Source organism: Dermacentor variabilis, unplaced genomic scaffold (genome assembly GCF_050947875.1).
Source record: "Dermacentor variabilis isolate Ectoservices unplaced genomic scaffold, ASM5094787v1 scaffold_14, whole genome shotgun sequence".
In the NCBI taxonomy this organism is placed as follows: domain Eukaryota; kingdom Metazoa; phylum Arthropoda; class Arachnida; order Ixodida; family Ixodidae; genus Dermacentor; species Dermacentor variabilis.
In genome coordinates, this window is record NW_027460302.1 from 7720633 (window position 1) to 7742283 (window position 21651).

The following is a 21651-nucleotide window of genomic DNA, read 5'->3' on the forward strand; positions in this document are numbered from 1 at the left end:
TTCAGCATGTGCCTGTTAGACTGCTTTGGTCAAACCCCTCTTTTATGTTCCGAGATGTTATACGAGGAGTGGCTATTTTACAAGGCATTAAGTATACCAAGGCTTTTTGGCTCACTGCCAGATTCCTTATTTTCTCTGTCTTCAAAACGTGAATTAGTTCAATACCTTTGTGTAAACTTTTCCGAAGTGCCCATACAACCTGCTCAACGTTTACCTATGTATTATACCCTTTCATGTAATAACTTTTTTTTGCTCTTGTTTGCTTAAGGTTTTTTGTTTTAGAAACTGCACTAGCGCCTTTTTACTGCTGGTCGCCGGGTACGGCCTGACAAGTCTCCTCCTGATTTGGGCCAACCCTGAAAAATTATCTGTAAATCTCAAGGTGAAATAAACATTATTATTATTATTATTATTATTATTATTATTATTATTATTATTATTATTATTATTATTATTATTATTATTAAAACATCCACAGAGGGAAGAGGTTCTTGCTTTTGGTGGAATTTCTTCATTTCGCAGACGATAAATTTGTTGGGGAACATGACAACTCTTACCCACCGCGGTTGCTCAATGTCTATAGTGTTGGGCGGCTGAGCATGAGGTCGCGGGATCGGATCCCGGCCACGGCGGCCGCATTTTTATGGGGGCGAAATGCGAAAAACACCCGTGTACTTAGATTTAGGTGCACGTTAAAGAACCCCAGGTGGTCTAAATTTCCGGAGTCCTCCACTACGGCGTGCCTCATAATCAGAAATTTTATAATAATATAATAATCATAATCATTTTGGCACGTAAAACTTCATAATTAAAAAAAAAGAGCATGACAACTCTCGTCTTCACAAAATATTTGCAGGGTTGAATGCTGCTGTTAGGAAGTTCCAAGCAGATTTCACTACAGAGAGAGATGTAACTATTACTGAAAGCCTTCTTCTATGGAAAGAGCTATTGAGCTGGAAGATGCACAGTAAAACCTCATTAATACATAGTTGGTGGGGACATGGAAAAAATGCGTACTAACCGGTTATACGCCTTAAGCAAAAACCACGAATTAGCCGTGACTTACCTTTCAAAAGTAAAGGAAAACTAAGGAGTAGTACTGTTCACAGTACACATCTTGCTTTATTCCGAAGCAATGGACCAGAAGTCAGTTGGTTTAATTCACTGCCACAGAGCCCTTGTAGCGACAACAGCATCCTCAAATTCTGAGAGACCTTGGGCCAACCTTGTCATGAGGCATTTCTTCTCGGCAAATGCCCTCACTACAGCCACAGCCTCAGCAACTGCTGTCAGAGACAGACTTGGATCGTCCACTTCGACATTGTCGTTCTCATTAACTTCAACTTCACAAGACACAACAGCGGCAACAATCTCGCTGTCTGATAAGTCGGGAGATGTTGCCACATCACTGTCTAGGTCACAGAACAATGCAAACTGCAAAGCCTCTGCATTACCTTGGCACTCCAACACTTCTGTGAGCAGGCTGTCACAGACGCCGGCGTTCTCTTCGTTTTCGCCATTGCTCATGCACACAACGAACTTCGTTTGAATGAAGCAGTTCTTGGCTGTGGTGGAATTCACCTGCTGCCACGAGTAGGCTTGGTTATTGCACCTAGCATGTCGATGAAGGACGTCTTGTCACACTCCATTGCTAGCAGCATTCTGTACAGCAAGTTCTTTTTGTATAAATGCTTGACTGAGCAAATGAGCCCTGGTCGAGGGGTTGTGCAAGCGCCGTGGTGTTTGGTGGCAAGAAGAGTTCGATTGCACTCGGGTTATCCAGCACACCGTGTGCTGATGCACTGTCGAGCACAGAACTGTTCTTTATTCTCTCTCAAAACGCCAATCCAGGAGCCAGGCATGTTCTTTGAAAAGCTTTGAAGCCATGCAAGCTTTTGTGTTGTTCTGTATATGACGTCCAAGGGCAGTTCGACACATTTAAAACACTTCGGTTATACCAGCCGATAACAAGCAGTGGAAGCGTTTGGCTTCCTGTTGCATTGGCCACAAAACCAACTGACAGCCTTTCTCTCACGCAGTTTTCACCCTTGAACGCCAACATTCTGTTGGGCAGAAGTCTGTAAAAGAGTGCTGATTCGTCGAAGTTTAAAATGTCTTCGATGGCTTAGTTGGCTAGCGTTTCTGGCAGCGGCCCGTTCTGCCATTCTGCGGCACCTTTGCGGTCTGCATGTGCTGCCACTCTGTGCACCACCCTCGCACTTAAATTGTGGCGCGCTTGAAACCTTGCTAGCCAACCGTTGCTGCAAGAAAAATTCTTGTGGTTCATTTGACTAGCAAATATTTCTGCCTTTACGCCGGGTAGGGGGCTTCTGACTTTTTTCAGCCACATCAAGGCCTCTTCAACGTTGGGAAAGGCTGATCCCCTCAAGCGGCACCTTTTGATTTTTGATGCAGCACCACTCCTTAGCTTTTCCCGTACTTTCCATGTGCCACAAACTGTTGTGACCGGCAGTCCCCACGCACATGTGATGGCGGTCTTTGTTGCTCTGGTTTGAATGTTACACGGATGTCCAACTTCTCCTTCATGCTAAGTTCGTGACTATCTTGTCCATTCAATTTTCGTATGGCTCCGTTTCTCCTGACGAAACCCGATAAAATATTCAGTCTATGCTGAACCACCACAAGCGACACCACTGTGTACTAAGTCAAATGTGTAATGAAATATCCAGTCGCCCCTTAGCCACCATGAATGACACCACGTCGATGACACACATGCAATGCGATGACACGCATGAAATCCTATTGCGAAGCAGTAAAATTGTTGGGGCTTTCAGCTATGCTGCGCTCTCCACGCTTGGTGACCCAATCTAAAGGAAGAAGCCCAATCACCATCACCAACATGGCGTCGTCGATACACGGCGTCGATCACTACCTCCAAGTACCGATTTAATTGCAGTTTCCATGTTTTTTTTTTAAGTAAAAAAAAGGGGGGGGGGGGTTGCAACAGGCTGTTACGGCATACTGCAACTTGATGAAAACGTTACACGCTAATCGGTACACATTTTATGAAGCACTAGGTCGTAAGCGGTCAGTCAGTACATTGGGTTCAATGGCGGCTCAGCCGAGGAACTGTAGCAACTACGTTTTAACCATAACTACACCGTAAGCGGGCACATATTAACGAGGTTTTACTCTACATTCCTCTCCACCATTTCTCTCAGATTAGCAGTACTTTAGACGGTGAATCTGTGAGTGGATACATCTAGAACATTCTTGTTTACACAGGACACAGCACTCCATGCGAGTTTTCTTTCCCAAGCAATGGTTCAGCTTCCCTTGAAAAACCAACACATTGTCATGACATTGTATGTTGACCACCTGGACAAGGGCTATGTGCTGCACACGGACAACTACTACAGCTCTCCTATACTTCTTAACTATCTTGCAATGCTGCGGGACTAATCGTAAAGTGGTTCAAAAGAAATAAAAGAAAAGAACCTCAAAAAATGAAATTGCATGGTCACAAGTAGAGAAGGAAGCTTTCTATTATCAAATGGATGAACAAGAAAGGAGTGTGTATCATTAGCACAGTGCTCGATCATGAGATTGTGACAGTGATAAGAAAGTTCGGTAAACAGATAAAGGGAGCCTGGAGCTGTTGTTGAATACAATAATGGAATGGGCGATGTGAGCCTTGCTTACCAGTGTATTGTGATATACAGAATTGCCCACCGTTGAGTGAGAAAATATTGTGAAAATGCTCCGTCATCTAATCAACATCAGCCTGTTCAAGTGCTACATCCTGTGCACAAAGGTTGCACAAAAAGTTGCCCAGCTGACATTTCACTGAGGACATCCTTCCTCCCACATCCCCTAGTCGGATTTCGAGAAGGCTGGATTTCAGTGACCCATTGATGTTGCCCTCTGTTGCGCACCGTGGTTCAGGATATTTCACATAAAAACAAGCTTCTGAAGTGAACATATAAGTGAAGATGTAACACAATATTGTCACGTGGTAGGGATGGTTGAGGACACAGCCATCTTTGTGAAAGAAATGAGCCATCTGTTCCGCCACGCCAACCCAGATATGGACGAGGAAAAGAAAGTTCGCCTTCTCATGCATGGTGTGAAGGAAGAACTCTTTGGCGCAATGATACGAAGCCCACCGAAAACCATAGAAAAGTTTCTTCGTGAGGCCACCAGCATCGAGAAGACATTCGAAATGCGGAACCGGTAATTCAACCGCTGCACGAACTCTACAAACTACACCGCAGTTCAGCCACTGGCCACCGACGACCTGTGCAACACTATCCAAGCGGTCGTGTGGGAGGAGCTAGAGAAGCTGTTCCTTTCATCACAGCCTCAAGTTGCTTCAATTGCCGACATCGTACGGGAGGAGCTCCAACAACAACTCGGAATAGCCCCTGAATCGCCGCAGCCTCAGTCGCAGGCGATGACATACGCCGCTGTAGCCCGCCGTCTCGCTACCTCTCCGCGCCCATGGCAGGGACCAGTGACGGCACAATTCTGTCGTCCACCACTACCCTGCACCTCCATCAGATGTCACGTGGTAGTGACGGTTGAGGACTCTGCAACAAAACTGTGAATGGCGAAACTAACTTTATTGGGCGAACCTGTGCCCAGAAAAAACAGGCTACACTCAATGCTCATTGAAAACGGCGAACACAGTCAGCGATCGGCAAAAATCTGATCAGTTTGTCAAGCACGTCGGCTTTTATACGTGAGTCGTCGAATGTACCAGAGTAATCACTGGGACCCGCGTGTCTTCCACACTATTCACATCATGCATACATGCAATTAGATTACACAAGTTTCGGTGACCAGACAATCTGATGGAACCATTGATAACGTTCCAGAAACTTCCAATACATGCAGGCGCGTCCTGTGCTGTACAATAACATTTGTTAGGTGGTGAAACGTGTCGCCCGATAAAGACAAACAAGTACCCGTGTCAATATTAAATAAATGTAATTATTTAATTCAAATTAGTCTTTTGTAGAAAAACATTTTCTGCTTAATAAAGGATTTCTAAACGAACTCCCCCAGGCGTGATCGTTCTTGAGGGAACAATTGCTTAGTTAAAATTTAAAGGTGCAGTCAGTCGCTTCCTCGTTTATTAGGAGATTAGAGAGGTGCGTATGTGGGTATTATTTGGGAGCTTTTGCATTGAAGTAACTCATTCTCATGAACAACTGACCAATGGCTCTAACACATCTGTTATGTCATAGGCAGGACATAATAGAAGGGGCCTCTATAGCCGCACAATAAGATCAGCTATCTTTAATGCGAATTTTGGGTTCCTTGCTGCATGCAGCGACATGACATTTGGCCCGCATGTTCATAGCAGTATTATCTATAGCTCGGGAAAAGAAGACGGTAGCAGGGATTAGAGAGCAAATAGGGGTAGCAAATATTCTAGTTGACATTAAGAAGAAATGGAGCTGGTCGGGCCAGATATCTATAGCGGCTCCACAGCCACCGTAGTTCTCCATAAAGAAAGCAACAAAATTCCAATAAAGAAAGGCGTCAGACAGGGAGATACGATCTCTCCAATGCTATTCACAGCGTGTTTACAGGAGGTATTCAGAGACCTGGATTGGGAAGAATTGGGGATAAAAGTTAATGGAGAATACCTTAGTAACTTGCGATTCGCTGATGATATTGCCTTGCTTAGTAACTCAGGGGACCAATTGTAATGCATGCTCACTGACCTGGAGAGGCAAAGCAGAAGGGTGGGTCTAAAAATTAATCTGCAGAAAACTAAAGTAATGCTTAACAGTCTCGGAAGAGAACAGCAATTTACAATAGGTAGCAAGGCACTGGAAGTGGTAAGGGAATACATCTACTTAGGGCAGGTAGTGACGGCGGATCCGGATCATGAGAGTGAAATAACCAGAAGAATAAGAATGGGCTGGGGTGCATTTTGCAGGCATTCTCAGATCATGAACAGCAGGTTGCCATTATCCCTCAAGAGAAAAGTGTATAATAGCTGTGTCTTACCAGTACTCACCTACGGGGCAGAAACCTGGAGGCTTACGAAAAGGGTTCTACTTAAATTGAGGACGACGCAACGAGCTATGGAAAGAAGAATGGGTGTAACGTTAAGGGATAAGAAAAGAGCAGATTGGGTGAGGGAACAAACGCGAGTTAATGACATCTTAGTTAAAATCAAGAAAAGAAATGGGCATGGACAGGACATGTAATGAGGAGGGCAGATAACCGATGGTCATTAAAGGTTACGGACTGGATTCCAAGGGAAGGGAAGCGTAGCAGGGAGCGGCAGAAAGTTAGGTGGGTGGATGAGATTAAGAAGTTTGCAGGGACAACATGGCCACAATTAGTACATGACCGGGGTTGTTGGAGAAGCATGGGAGAGGCCTTTGCCCTGCAGTGGGCGATCATCATCACCCAGGCTGGTGATGATGATGGTGGGCGATGTATGCCATATAGGGCTGATAACCAGTGGAGTTACAGAATGGGTGCCAAGGAAAGGGAAGTGCAGTTGAGGATGGCATAGAATTAAGTTGTATGATCAGATGAGGTAATTTGCAGGAGATGACACAGTTGCCTGAAATGTGACAGGATTGGGGATCGCCCACCTGCCAACTCTTCCAAATGTCCGCTGAAGTCTGCAGAGTTGGGCTTGGTTTACAGTTTTACAAACGTTACACCAAGCTTCAACCCTTTCAGGGTCAGTGACGTAAATATACTGCGCCGCGAACAAGTCCAAAATGGTCAACCGCGTATATTTACGGCGCTGTCTGTAAGTTTAAAAAACGCTCCAATTTCCTAACTTTTTCTTTCCTGGCATGTGCTGCCACTATGTGGGAATACAGGGATTTTTTTTCTCGCGGCTCCTTCTCTCAGTTTTTATTGCATGGTTTGTTTACTCTGGCACGCCTATATACCCGCGGAACAACACCCAAACTAACCGCTGCCCGCTCATGCATTGGCACGAAGGGGGGCAGCGGTTAGTTTGGGTTTTGTTCTGCGGGCAGTTTCAGCCTCTTGCGGTTGCAAAACTGATGGCTATCTCGTTACTAATTGTTCAAAGGGTGACCGCCTGTTACTCACTCGTTTATTGCTCACATGGGTGTGCATACGCCAAGGATGCCGTCATGCATGCGTTTCCTTTTTTGGAGTCTCTGATTATCTGATTATCGCCTCTGAGTGGTGATAAGACGAAGATTAGCGGAAGTTTGTCACACGTTTTGCTTTTTTGACGGATACACAACCACACAGTTTTCTTGAGTGCGCTCACCTAAGCAGTTTGATTACGCTATAGATAAAAAAATTAGTGTAAGAGCAGGAACATTTGAGACTTGAAATTTTCGTGTGCGCATTGTTTAAGCATTATGTGTATAAAAATGTTTCAAATTTTTAATTCTTATAAGTTTATTTCCTTTTTTTATTGTTGTTATTCATGAATAAACAGTACATATATACTAATGCAAAATATTTTTCTCGCTTTACGGTGACCCTAGAAAAATTACGGCAATTTTCTTTCGAAAGGAGGTCACTCTGAAGATTTTAAATCTGCAGTAAAATAAATCGACCCTAGACGGTCGCATATAGCGAAAAAATTAACCCTGAAAGGGTTAAGAAAAAGAAAGTTTGTGAGAATGATTTACTCGTTTAACTCCAAACATTGTGCTAGAAGTGTTCAGTCATCAAAATAATGTAAAATGAGTACTTGCTCGAAGAAATTTTATGCATGCAAGTTTCTGAAGCAGGGAAAATCGCAACAGCTAAGTCGCTAAAAAAAGTGATGGTGATCTGAAGATTATGTATAAACAACGCATGTGTTGGAATCTACGTGGAGCAAACCTTTATTCAAGTGATTAATAATTGCTATACTGCTAATGGCAGTGCATACGATCGTGTGTGCTTTCATCCTACACAACATGTCACGATGTAATTTCATGTAATGGTTATGCTTAACAGTGCAAAGAACACAAGTTCTGTGTCCCTTGTGTTGCATTGGCATGACATGCATGTGTAAATACATTTAAGGCTTCTAAACCACTTGTGTTGCAGTGGCACATGCCCTTTCTGGAGCAGCATATACCCATTCTAGAGGATTCCGTGGGCTACCCGAGCTTGGTCGTAGGGGTGGTGTCAAAAACATTGCTCCAGAAGCTGAAGGGAAAAGGGCGTATGCCTAGACCTGACCAAGAAAGACGCAAACCCGCACTGGTGCCATACATATACAAACTTCTCTGTAGCTTGAAAAAAGTCGCTACTAGGTTTGATGTGCCAGTTGTTTTCTTGGCGCCACACAAGTTGGCTGGCCTGTGTCCGCGCATAAGCCGCATTGACAAAAAGTGAGGATGCCAGAAAAAGCACACTAGACGGTACATGAAATGTGCGACGGGTGTTATATACGAGATACCGCTGAAATGTGGTAAGTCCTATGTGGGACAAACGGGGAGATGTGTCAATGACCGGGCCCAGGAGCATGAATTGTCTATAATTAGCAAAGGTAATGCGCATTTACATGCACATTGCATGGGTTGCTTGGCAGGCAGATGCCAGCCACTACTGTGTAAGATTAAGATACTTGGCAGGAGTGGCAATACATCAGCAAGATAACTTTTGGAGGAGTATCACATAAAAGAGAGGCACGAGTTGTATTAGTGATACGTGTGTTTTTCTGTTTGACAATGAGATGCAGCTGTTAAAAACATCACTGTAACCGCTCTAGACAACACTAATATACACACGTGCATTTTTTTGTTCTCCCTGCTCTGCTGTAAGAATAAACTCAGTTGAAGTTCAGCGCTTGACCTGTCATTCCTTACTCTCGCTCTTAAGTCTTTATCTTCCTTTTGGCTCAACAATGTATTCATGATATCTCGATCAACTCGCCCAGCAACAAATTCTACTCAACTATTTTTGGTTATGCAGGAAGTGGAAAAAGTTAGTGATGTTTCACCTTGTATACGCGAGTGACGCGCAAGCGTATGGGTACTATAGCACACATGATGCTGTCAGCCCTCAGTGCTCCTTGACACCTACGCTGTCCGCATCATAGGTCGTATTCAAGACAGGGCTCACGCAGCCATGCCATACGCAGCAGCCACCGGAGTAGGAGGCCCCGTTGTAAACATTAGCTTACTATATAAATCACCTAGCATGGTGTCAACGTGCACAGGCAAACATGAACACTTCACACTCGATAACCGTGGATGCTTGCTGTCAAAACGCTGGCGTGAGGAATCGCAGCAGCAACGGCAAGCGAAGTGACTTTCGCGCTGTCTATCGCTTCAACGCAAACTGAGCAGTGAGAACATGGTGCATGCAAAGCTACGAGCTGTCGGTCCACCTAGACTGTGCCCCCAAAGCAGATCGCTTTCAAGATAAAGCCCGCACAACCATGCCTTGGGACAGTATGGTGGTGCCACTGGCAAAGTAGTATCACTCAGTACCGCATGGTGGCACCCTGGTAAGGGGATGGTTCTCACATCCTTTCCTCGTGACAGCTAGTGCTTTGAAATGCCGTCATTGAGACAACTGTGCCTCTGGTCACAGCGTCTGCATTCATTCCGAATGTGCTGCTTGAGGAAGTGGCACTCGAAGTACCGGTTGGCTTCCGCATACAAGTAAAGCATGATGATAAGGGGGAGCACCCCCCATAAGAGAGTGCAATATAGTGCTTGAAATAACCACTTCCCATTTCATGCTCAATGTATTCTTGAATAGCAAGCAGACTTGGTTCTTCGTAAATTTTTTCGTAATCCATTAATAGCAAACACTTCAGCCACACAATTTTGGGCATATGCGTGTCAGACTTCGTGTTCAAATTGTTAGTTTAAAGAGTATGAAGGACGCCGATTTTTATCCTCAAATTTCTGCGTTGTCATTGCCCATAGCACTAACTAAATACGTAGGTGAAATTTGCAGACAAACTGGAGCCAGCACGGTGGCCCAGGCACCTTCCTTGTTCGCTTGCTTTGCGGCTTCAGACAAACACCACCAATTTCATGAGCTATACACTTGTGCTTGCGTGCAAAGTGACACAGATAATCGCAAATGCTCTCTTGGTACGGTCCTCACATTCCTATCTGATGTCAATGACGCGATGGTGCAGAAACCCAAAAACGTACCGGTACGTCAGTGACACTGAAAGGATTAAGGCATTGGTATTCTTTAGAGATGCCTATGACCTGATATGTGCTCAATGCGTTAGGTAGAAGCTTGTTTTTTTTTTATTACGCAGAATATAGGTGTGCTTTCTCAAACTACGTGATCAACATGTACAGGGTTCATATAAACCCATTTGCTGGTACTTGTGTTTGAAGCATATACAATCTTTGTCTTATATATATGGCGAGAAAATGGTAATTGGCCAAACCTTGGGGAAGAGGCAAAGAACACTTCACTTGGAAAACAATGTGTTCCTTGTCAGTATTTCCTCTGCCAAGTTTGCTGCTGCTTGTGTGCTGCGTCTAAGGGTCAGCGATTGTTAGTAAAGTGCACATGTATTGCTGAAAAGTTGTGTCCTATCCCCTTCAGGCACTGCGTGTCCCATAATCAACGGCACTGATGTGGATGATGATATGTAATATGTGTTTCAAACATCTTGAAACACTTCTGATTGGATCCGTGCAGGAAGTTTGAATAATGTGTGCAAGGTCTTTTAGTGAAACAAGGTGGAAGGTTTATGTCTGGGTGTTTGCTCTCATGTAACTATGTTGTGATGTAGAGGGTTCACTCTTTTCATTATTTTTCACGGTGTTTTACATCCAGCATATATTTTGTGTGGCTGAATGGGTGCTTTCTTTGCAAGTATGGTAGACAGAAGATAGCTGATCTTCTCGTATCTGGCTTTCTTGGGGAGAGTTCTCACATGTAGTTCACATTCACTAAACTTGACAAAACTCACTAAAGAATTAAAAGTTCCTAATCCGTTTTGCAGCTTTTCATGCTTTCATGATATTTATGAAAGCATGTAAAAAGAGTAGTAAATAAAATTTTCAAATGACAGTACTCATTGGTGCCTGATGGGGCTATAGGCAAGCCTTTATAAGAAGTGTGCTATTACCCCCCTTCCTCCTCCTCCTCCTCTTCTTCCTCCCTGGTGGCATGACTGGAATTTTACAAATTTAAGGTCACAGGCTGGCAGGGATTGCCAGGGGACTCCTTTGTCCCTGCAGGGACACATAACTATGATATAAGGCAGGAGTTTGCTGTCAAATGGCACAAGAATGAAGATGTACACAGTGCAGCATTGTGGGAATGTGCTCACTTCTGAGTGAGTTGACCACATTTCTCACACAGGGTGCATCGAAGCTAGTCATCATCAATGTAACATGATGATTGCATCTCTTCGCTGCCTGCCTCTGGTATTAGCTTGAACAATTAAAACAAGCACACTCATTACTCACCACGCAGGTTTTCCACTGTGTCCACTTTGAGTGCCCAGCCCAATGCATGGAGACACCTGGTGCCACAGCCGCAGCAGCAGCTCCGAAGCACTGTAGTGGCACAAGTGAGCGGCGCAGTTCATCATCATCGAGTCATGACAGCGACGTCTCACAGCAGAAACTACTTCAGCATCCGTGAATAGGGACAGACACAGTGACTGTTTTGGTGAAACATTGCTTAGCGTAAGATATGCGTATGTACTGAGAAAATGTGGTCAGGACAGGCACTGTTTCCTATGACAGTAGCTGTAGAAGCCTGCGAAATGGCCATGCAGTTGGCATGTGCATTCCGAGCACTGTATATCGAATAATGCCATATCAAGCGCAGTTTTTCACTACAGATGAACCCTAGAAAATTCTCTTTGGGTTTAAGTAAGCAAATATGTGTATAATTGATACAGATGGTTTCTATTTTTTGTGATTGCTGTGCTGCGAGTCATCCTCATGCTATTGTAGCCCCACTTATATCGATAATATTTATTGCATTGTTCTGTGGCTCACACTCACATGCACAGGTTAATCACTCCTCCGTTGTTTTTGCGATAGATGGGAACAGTGATTATCCTGTGAACAGTGATTATCCTGCCCACCTTTTCTCTGGGCACACATGTGCTGTCTGCCCTCGCCACCGTTTCCTGAATATTAGCAGACTGTGTCAATGACGTCTTTAGGTGCATCTTGTTCCCCTCTAACCATCGTTATCGGTGGCCCCGTGGCTCGCTTCTCAAGGGCTCTTGTGACAGCTGTGGGGCTCTGTTGCCACCGTGACATGTGCCCTGCTTTCTGTTTATCTGTCACACATTTCTTTATTATTAAGACTGGATTTACTAATGAAAAAAAAAATTCATCTTTGCAGGCTGACATTTCTCTTTCAGTAACCTGTCACAGCTTTCGCATTTCCAGTGAAATCGCTTTATTTGTTTTGTTCTGCCAAAGTTTCACTGGAATAGTTTGTACTCGAATGGCACAAGAATGAATATGAACACAGTGCAGCATTGTGTAAGTGTGATCACGTTGGAGTGAGTGAACAAGGTTTCTCACACAGTGTGTGTCAGAGCTAGTGCTAGTGACTAACACTGTCACTCGGGTAGTAATTGCAAGAATGTGACCATGAGTATTGGTCACAAATCTAGTATGTCACGTGGTGACCAGGAAGCTCATTAAATGGGCACCATAGTGACGCTGTGGACACAGCCTTTGAGCACCTTTGCTTAGGCTCTTATATGACAGTGATATTATTGTGTATTATTCATAATATCACAGTAGCATCAGTGATATCACATTCATGTCACAGTGGGCAAAAAAAAAAAAGAATAACACTCTAGTGAACATAGCGACGACAAGTGCTTGTCACATCGATCTCTTCCAATGCATCTATTTGTTCGCATGTGCTGTATTTACCCTCGCAAGACTCGCACTTATTATTTTTCAAAAATCTCAGCAGGGTGGGGCTCTTGTGCAATACGGTCATTTGACAGCTCACTACAACCATGAACGACAGTGCAAATGAGGTACAGAATAATGCAAACATTGGCTTAGCATTTGCACTGACACTTATTCTAGGTTAAGCACTGCTGACCAACTTCCCCTTCATTCTTTGCTGCTCTCAATGCTGCTCCTATCATCACCAAAGCTTAGCTACTGCATCACTCTCATGTCGTCACCTTGACATTATTGGTATCGCGGTCATCATGTCCCTCCCAAGGATACTTGCCCTCAATGCTGTTCATACTTAGCGTTAGATATTCCTCTGCAACTTCAGAACCTTTAGCAATTGTATCAACTGATACCGAATGCCAAGCATTCAGAGTTTAATCTTTTCTGAAACTTTCTTTTTTTTTTTTTCTTCAAAATTTGAAGCTTGCAAATATGTCATGGGGGGCGGGGAGGGGGAAGCAGGTCTCGCAGGAGGCCGTGTCTTATGGTGCATTCACACTAGCGAAAAAACATATGTGGCCACAGGCAAGACACACATCACGAAAGCTGCCTTGCGGCAGCTTTTTCCTGCTGCGGGAGGGATCGGTCCTGGACAGATTTTTCAAGGCATTCAGTGGTGGCAAGTGAGCTTCTAATGCCGGAGACCAGTGAAAGTGGCCCCTTCAATACGGTACTGGTAAAACTGGTGTCATGCAGACTTGCCCAACCGCGCAACTCGTACTCATATCTGGTTTCAGCTGGACCGCTTGTTTCCTACTGTCTGCTCACGTCAGCTCTAACTCACACTTGTTTTGATTGTCATGGCTTGAAATTGTTTTTTACAATGATGGGTCTAAACCGAAACCAAGACATCCCGAAGAAAATGTTTTTGGATACAGTGCGCCATATCTAATTCTGTACAAGACGGACCCTGAGTACAAGGAGGCGATGCCCAGAACCTCATTCTCCCTGTCTTTTGAATGTTGCAATGCATGAACAACAGGGAGCGCACCAGCATGATTACGATTAGTGGCAACAGCATCGTTATCTTCTACATAACTCACGTTAAGGACAAAGAATGTAAACACAGCACTGATCTGTCAGATCTGGATTCGACACTGATTTGGCAACGAAGGAAAAAGCACACGACATTTCGTACATACACGCAGAGATAAAGAGAGGAGGCGAGATTTTCATACTATCACATGACTGCCACAGCGGCTCACTGCCAGTTAATGTGGCTGCTCTGCAGCAGCTGCATTTTGCTGGCGGCAGCGTGCCGTGTGCGTTTTTTCGCTAGTGTGTATGCTCCTTTCCACTAGTAAACATGATACCACTCGGTTGAGATTCATGACAGCCTCAGTGTGTCATCAGTGCATGCACTCAACTGAGAAAAGGCTGGGTTAGACACAGCCTTGGAAGAACAAAGACGTGTTGTGCATGAAATGAGAACCACCAGGGTCACATTGGCTGGGCAGTAGTTGGACACTGGTGGTGCCTGAAGTGTTCAAGGCAAATGACAATAGGGAAATTTGACATTTGGCTATTTGGTGTAGCAAATTAAAGTTTGCATGCAAGAAACAACGAAAGGACCAGATTGGAGCAAATACAGAAAAGGTGACTCTGGGCTAGTTAGTATTGCATCACGTAGTGGAAAACAGCATTAGAAACAAGCATTCAGACACAGAAGTGTTGGTTATCAACTAGTAGTGTGTTTGAGAAACGAATATGTACAATAAAATGGCTGGAAGCAAGGAAGATGGAAGATAGCCGCCATCAGAAAAAGAACAAAAACGCATTAAGGCTGTGAGTTTATCAGGCACCAGATAAGAGGCAAGAGCTACGGCCTGCTGGCAACTAATGGACACTCCATATATCGTGAGCAAACTGAAGGTACTTGTAATCAAATACAAAAAAGTAAGAATAAAAACAACAAATGTAAACAAGTAATAAATCAAAGGAGAACAAAAATAAAGGTAAAAATGACAATCGTGAAAAAGAGCATGGTGGGTGACATTGTGCATCAATGTGGCAAAGAAGATGAGAAAAAGTATACCAAGACAAAAAATGATGCTCATGTCAATGCACCACTGGTATGTTCTAATTGCTAAGGCATATTATTGTATATATTTTCATTCACTGAATAAGCTGCCAGTTAATAGCTTGTGTTGCATGTGCCTGACTGCTCGTTTCTTACGCAGTTTTCCCACTGCAGTATGCACTAAGGCAAGACACCAAGCACCACAAACTGTACTTGCTGTCCAGTGTTTGTGTACCTGCTGCAGTCTGCTGCTTTTGTTGTTTTTGCGCATGAACTTTAGTACGGCTAAAATGAACACTTGCAATATGAAAGGTACATAGTGTCGAGGCATGCCACTTTGTCCAGTGGAGTTTGCACTTTCTTAATTCATTTGTGCTGTGTAGCAGAGCATGGAGTTAGGGCCATAAGCTCCAAGCATGAAAAAAAGCTAGGCCATGTGAGCAGGTGCGACACCCAGGGCACTATGGCAGTCAAGCTGTAAAAAGTCACATCATCACCATGTGATTGTGTGATACACAACACCAGCTGAACTGCAGCAGCTTGTTGTGGGGTTTAGTGCATAAGCACTTTGTGAACCTCTTCGTGTCACTGTAGCATAAATTTAGTGTAATGTCTTTTGTTGGGGTCTGCCATGATGACAGTTTAGAACCTCAAAGGAGTGCCAACATGTCATTTTTGTCTTGTCATTGCTTCTTTTGTGTTAATTGAAGGTCCAAACCCTTTAAACCCGAAAAAATATTGACAAGCACTGGAGCATTGTAAATAATTTACTACAATGCTTGCTTCTACAAACCAGTTTCAGATTGGATACCCAGAAAGTGGATTCCTTGTGAAACATTGGGCTACTCTATTAATGCGATTGTTGTGTCTGCATATCTGCCAACTTTTTCGATTTTATTGTAAAATGCCCGATTTCTAGAAATAGGTATCGATTGTCATATTGACACCAGTAATTTTACAACTTTTTTATTCGCATCCTATTTAGGGCAAAACTGATTAACAGGATGAAAATATCATAAGTGATTTTTCAGACACAACTTCCTGGACACACTCAATTATGCGCACTTATTAGCAGTGTAACCACCAATGAAATGACAGGTCGAATATTTTGCCGCCATTACACTCTTCACAAGTAAATATCATGACACAGATAATTTTTGCTGCAAATATAGAGCTGCATGCCTTTTCATAGTGTCCTTACAGAAAAAAAGGTCAGGTAATCTTAATAAACAGCGTATGCCTTGTGTAGAAAAAAAAAGTTTTTACTGTGCACCAAATGTTAGCATATTTTTACTTTGGCGGTACTAATTTTGACATCTTATGGTGCGTAGGACTGTGGCTGCCACAGGCGAATTCATCTGAAAGACAGGCGCAGCAATTTTGTTAATTTTTTCATGAGCAGTGCTTTCATATTGCTACAAAACGTCAGCAAATTTTGCTGTGTCACGAACGAGAAGAATAGAGATCCGAGGAGCTCGAGTTTTCATTATTCACAAAATTATAAAAAAGAAAATGAAACCAAAGAAAGCATAATGTAAATTGATTGTTATGTTTTAATTTAAATCTAGAAATATATTAAGGTAAAAGGAAATAAAAGTGGACGAAAAGATAACTTGCCATACAGGAGAGCCACACCCACATACTCTGCATTGCCACTTGAGCCGCTGTGGCGGCCATTCTGCCGTCTACTTTCTTGGGCATTTGCGTTTGTGTGCAAGATTAGCCCTGGAAATTTTAGCCAGCAACACTCACGGCCAAGGGGGCAGACGTGGATCATCCGTTTTAGCCGCAGGTGCCCGGTTGTGCAGGCAAACAAGCCTAGGTAATTTCGATGACACTCGGGCGGCATTTCAAGAACTCGGTGTCAGATTAAAATATCTTGTTCCCACTTTCACACGTACCACATCTTTTATATGTGTAAATGTGAATAATCTTTTTTCACTTTGTTATTGTGTCTGCAGTGTTTTATAAATTTTGAAATTGGCAGGTATGGAAAAGAGCTGTGTAGAAGTTATATCGGGTGCAATGAGGCTTGCCAGAATTTTTTTTAGGGTTTCGTGGTCAAGGGTTTAGATTTCACACAAGAAAGGTAGAAAATTTTGCGTTGGTACTCCTTTAAGCTCTGCATGACTCGGGAGTAATGTCACTGAGTTTAGACAGAGAGCTGAAGTGCTCGAGAGGCTACCTTGGCTCACTTCCGATCGCTTAAATGCTTTGTTCAAGTGTACTGGCCTCTAAGGCTTGTCATGTAAACCAAAAGCAACTGTTGCGCTGAAGCACAAATTGTGTTTGCAACTGAATTAACTTTTGTGAATAGTTTATGTGGGTGCCCTTGGCAAATTCTGTGGCTTTTGCAGCAGTCATGTCGATTCCTGACGTACTGGGTATGAGGTGAAGTTGCTGTTATCTTAGTAAAAGCCACTTCTTGAGCCAACTCATTCTTTCTCTCTTTTTCTTGCATTTTTCTTTTGTAGGCATGTTCTTAAATTGAAACTATGTTAAATATGCATTGACTTTTTTTATTAGGAAACTGACAATTCAGTCTGCATTCTGCACCATGGGAACTTGTAACCTTATAAATAAATCTTGCTTCTTTATTTAGGTCGCTTACAGGGCACCTTTTATTTAGTTTACTTGCAATGCCACCTACGAATTTTTCTGGTGACAGATGTGGCCTTGAATTGCGTTAATAGGCATTTCTTTTGCTAGTGAACTTGTTTTCCAAAATGCTTTATTTAGCAACATATTTTGTTAGCCTGTTGTGTTGCCTTTTCACAGATACCAGGAAATAATTTCAATGTATGGCTGGGCAATGTAGTTATTTTTACAGAGTGCTTTGGATACAAAGGGCGAATTTTCAGAGTTAATGAGCCACAGAACAATTGCTCCTGTGCCTCAAACAAGTCTGTCTATGGAGTGAAATAAGACATGTCAGTGTTCAAGACATCCTAGCCAACAGTTGTTGCTCTGACTTATGTAACCATGATGCTTGAAATGTGTTGAATATGCTGTGCATGAATCACTGAAGGAACATCTCTTCAAACGAGCGACGCGTCTATGCAAGCATAGGCAATGTAAACCTGACCATAAGGATTGTGACTAATGAAGTGTCATGTAATTATATACCATTCAACGGTTGGGCCATGTGCTAGAGAAGAGTTGTTGTCAACCCTAGGATGATTGTGAAAAGGGTCTTGTGGATTGTAATCACTATGTTGTACGTGAGTATACAATATTACTGATGATACTTGTCTGTGTGAAAAAAATATTTGATAATAAATTGTTTAATTCACCATTTTATAATACGAATTTGTTTTTTGGGTGCTAGTACTAAGAACAATTGCAGGAGTAATTACTTCTAAATAAACACATCTCTGAATATTTATGGTCTTTTCCTGGAAACATCTTGGGATTATGTGTATTCTTACAAAATATCTTTAGCAAGTATAAATAATGGTAAAATGGTACGAGGATGAGGCTCTTGTGGAGAAACGAAACCATCAAAAGCGGTGTTGTGCACTTGCAGTGGCTTTTTGCCTCTGGAATACTTCACCATGCAATGCTTCAATTTTTGCACAGGGATTGCGAATTGGGTGAGCTGGAAAGTAGAACTTCGTTGATACGTTTCGGATAAAAACGCAACAAAAACACAATAACCGGGAAACATACAATCTAAATTCACTGAAAAAATTTGGCAGACTCGATGTAGTTGACGTAATGTGAAGCATGGCGCGAATCGTGGCACAAGACACCGACGCGTGTCGAGCTGGTGGGGCCTGAGGCACCCCTTGTTCTCCTATTGTGCAGTATTTTAATGGTTACGGGAAATCGAAACGAAATCGGAACTGAGGGATGCGAAACATGATACTCACTTCGCGCCGCCTGCAGCAGGGAGCAGTGGCGCATTTCAGTTACCACTGGTTAAAAGAGTATGCTCTCAATGACGCTATGCTTCGCGTGTTGTGGCACTGACGGATGATTATGCTTATCACAATCGGGTTGGTGGTGATAGCTGTGAAGGCAGTGTGCGACGACCTGTGAAGAGGTTTGCTGGTGCCGGAATAGGAAATTGAGTGCACACCGGCGCTTTAACGTGACACGGGTGGGCGAGTGCTGCAGGAAAGCTGCTGCATCGGGCGGCTACTGTTCTCACAAACACATCAAAGTTGGATTTAACCGCTCTTTCTGCGCATGCGTGACGAGCACTGGTTGCGAGAAGGAAATGTGGGGCTTTCGGATCTCTCGATTTGTATTCGTCTAGGTACTACAAAGGAGAACGTTGTGGGCTCCGTTCATCTCTAGCTGAGCTAGCAGCACAGAATCGCAGAATGCGTGGCGAGGAAGCCATGTCCGAGGTGAGTTTGCTGCATTTCTTTCTTTTTTTTCAGCATGGTAGCATGTTAAATTCTGATTTTGGAATTCTGACGTCTGGAAGTCGGGTATTTTCTCGGATGTCTTTAATGGCAAAGCATTACATCGTGCCGATGCATTGTTCATTGTGTCGTTCAGTGTACCGCACACATCAGGAGATTCGCGTGGGAACGGAAACATGTTAATGATTTCAACTGTTTTTGTATGTGAAAGCAAGAAAACTGAACGTTGCTAAGTGCTTTAGTAGCCCTAGATAATTCTGACAGCTGTACAGCAACACTGGAAAAGCGTTAAGACGTCCCGACGCTTTGATTAATTGAAACACATTTTGTATCCTGTATGTTAAATGAACGTCGCCATGCAATGTTGTCAAAGCAGTACAGCAACACTGATCGGCTACGCGGTACAGATTTGTAGCGACAGTGGCCTCTTTACACTCTTGCTATGCTTCACCACAATGCATCGCGTATGCTTGGCTTGACGGCGTAACACCGGTGCGTTACGGCGAAGCTAACAGTAGGTACGCCGGCAGCGTGTTTCTATTTACGCCCCAAGCCCAGTGCTCGACTGTTGCGTCACCATGCGCCGCTCGCGTGTACCACGTTTCTAGGTACTTTTCCCCGAAGTGCCACAGCGAGTGCCCTAGATCCTTGTAGGTACTTGGTGGGGCTAGGGAGATGTTGTGCCTAGGCGCACAATCTGCTCGCCGCGTGCATCTAAATGTCATACAAAAATCCCTCACGTGACCTGATCCTAGGTGCCTAGAGACAAGATTGTTTAGGGATTTTTGAGAAGGCGTGATGGTGGCGCTGAGTGACGATGTGGCGTGTTCGTTCTCAGCATGATCGTTCTCTGGCCCGCGCCGGACCGCGCATTGTTCAACGCTGCTTATGTGGTTGTGCTAGCATTGCTTGTGTGTTGGTTGTAGGTTCTGTGTTACTTGGCAGAAAGCTGTGAGTAGTGGTGGTGCGGCAGTGCGGCTTTTGCCTCGCTGAGCTCTGGTATACCCGTATACTTCCTTGAGAAATCGGCGGTGGTGACAATCGAAGTGGCCTAATGGCCTAGCGCCTCGAGCGGCAGCGAAGTTCTGCGAACCGCGATGTGACGTCGCCGTGTCCGACTTTGCTTAACGGACATCGAGGGATGTGCTACTCGCTGCAAGTCATGTAAATGCGACTGCATCGACCGCCCACTGTTCAGCGCTGAATTTGTGTTTGGTGTGCTGTGCTTGAAATGAGTGGTGCAGCCGTGCAGCGGGGTGGTGGAGCAGCAGAGTGGCTTAGGGGCTCCATTTGCACGTTCACAGACATGTGCTCCCGTTTTGGTCTCATTAGTGGCTGTCGCAGGATTGTGGTATGCTAGCTCCTTGCCTAGTATGAAGTTTACAATGCTAACACACAGCTTGTTCACGTTCTTCCGTGCTAGATATCATTTGCATGACAACCGAGTTGAAAACGAGGCATATGTCTGTGTTCTTTGCGTTTGTGTGTTATAAATTGCTTTCTATTGTGGAAATTCTGGCAGTCTTATTCCGCAAGGAGTACGAATCTAAACATATAAACATATTTCTGTGTGTCTGAAGTTTTGAATTACACATAATACCCTTTACGACTGATAAGTGGGCTACATGGCCTGTGTGAATCAGCTACCTTTTGTTGTGACGCTCTTTCGTATGGTAGACTGATGCATGGTGCATGTTTATTTCTGTACTGTTGTAAAAACCGTTTATTCACTCAATACAAATGTACTGCTTCTTCGCCGCGCTACATTTTAGTTACGCGGTGAAGCATACTAAAAGTGGAAGGGGGCTGCCATCACCCAGCATAGTAGGTCCACTTAGGTGACCTGAGAAGTGGCGGGTTTGCGAGTGTATAATTGAAGACATCTTATGTCCAGTGACAGTGGCCCCTTTCCACTTTTAATATGCTTCAGCGAAGTACATTGCTTATGCTTCGCTGCAAAATATTGATGTATTGCGAGAAAGGTAATCTTAAAAAGCCCAATTATGCAAGGTTTCTTTTGTAGCTTGCTACACCGCAATACTGGGGCGGAAATAAGAATCGTGCAGTAAAGCATACTAAAGTGGAAAGGGCACTGTGCTCATTATATTCAATTGTGATATAATTTGCAAGTGCATCTGTGCTCGTAGTAAGCTTCATTGACAATTCTTTGTACATTACTAATTCATATTTCAGGGAAGCCTACCAAAGCACATTCTTCATATTGGAATGTGTTACTCACCTTCAATGCAGGAACACAATGTGGATTCATGCCCATGCTTTTGGCTGGACTGCACATGCTCTTTGAGAATTGATTCATTGTTCATAAGTGCACTGGTACTTTACTCTAAATTGGAGGGCTGAAGTTGATATGGAAGCACAATTTTTATTAAGGGGACAAGATGTTGCCAAGATG

The 21651-nt window shown here is 43.7% G+C and overlaps 1 protein-coding gene across 2 annotated transcripts in view; it reads left to right on the forward strand.

Moving 5' to 3' along the window:
• Positions 1 to 18160, forward strand: part of BTBD9 (BTB (POZ) domain containing 9) — a 192492-nt gene extending 174332 nt beyond the window's left edge. For both annotated transcript variants that reach the window (XM_075677978.1, XM_075677979.1), the window contains one exon: positions 11377 to 18160. In XM_075677978.1, the coding sequence (XP_075534093.1) occupies positions 11377 to 11547 (171 nt within the window). In that variant the 3' untranslated portion in view covers positions 11548 to 18160. The remainder of the gene's footprint in view (positions 1 to 11376) is intronic.
• The last annotated feature ends 3491 nt before the right edge of the window (positions 18161 to 21651 follow it).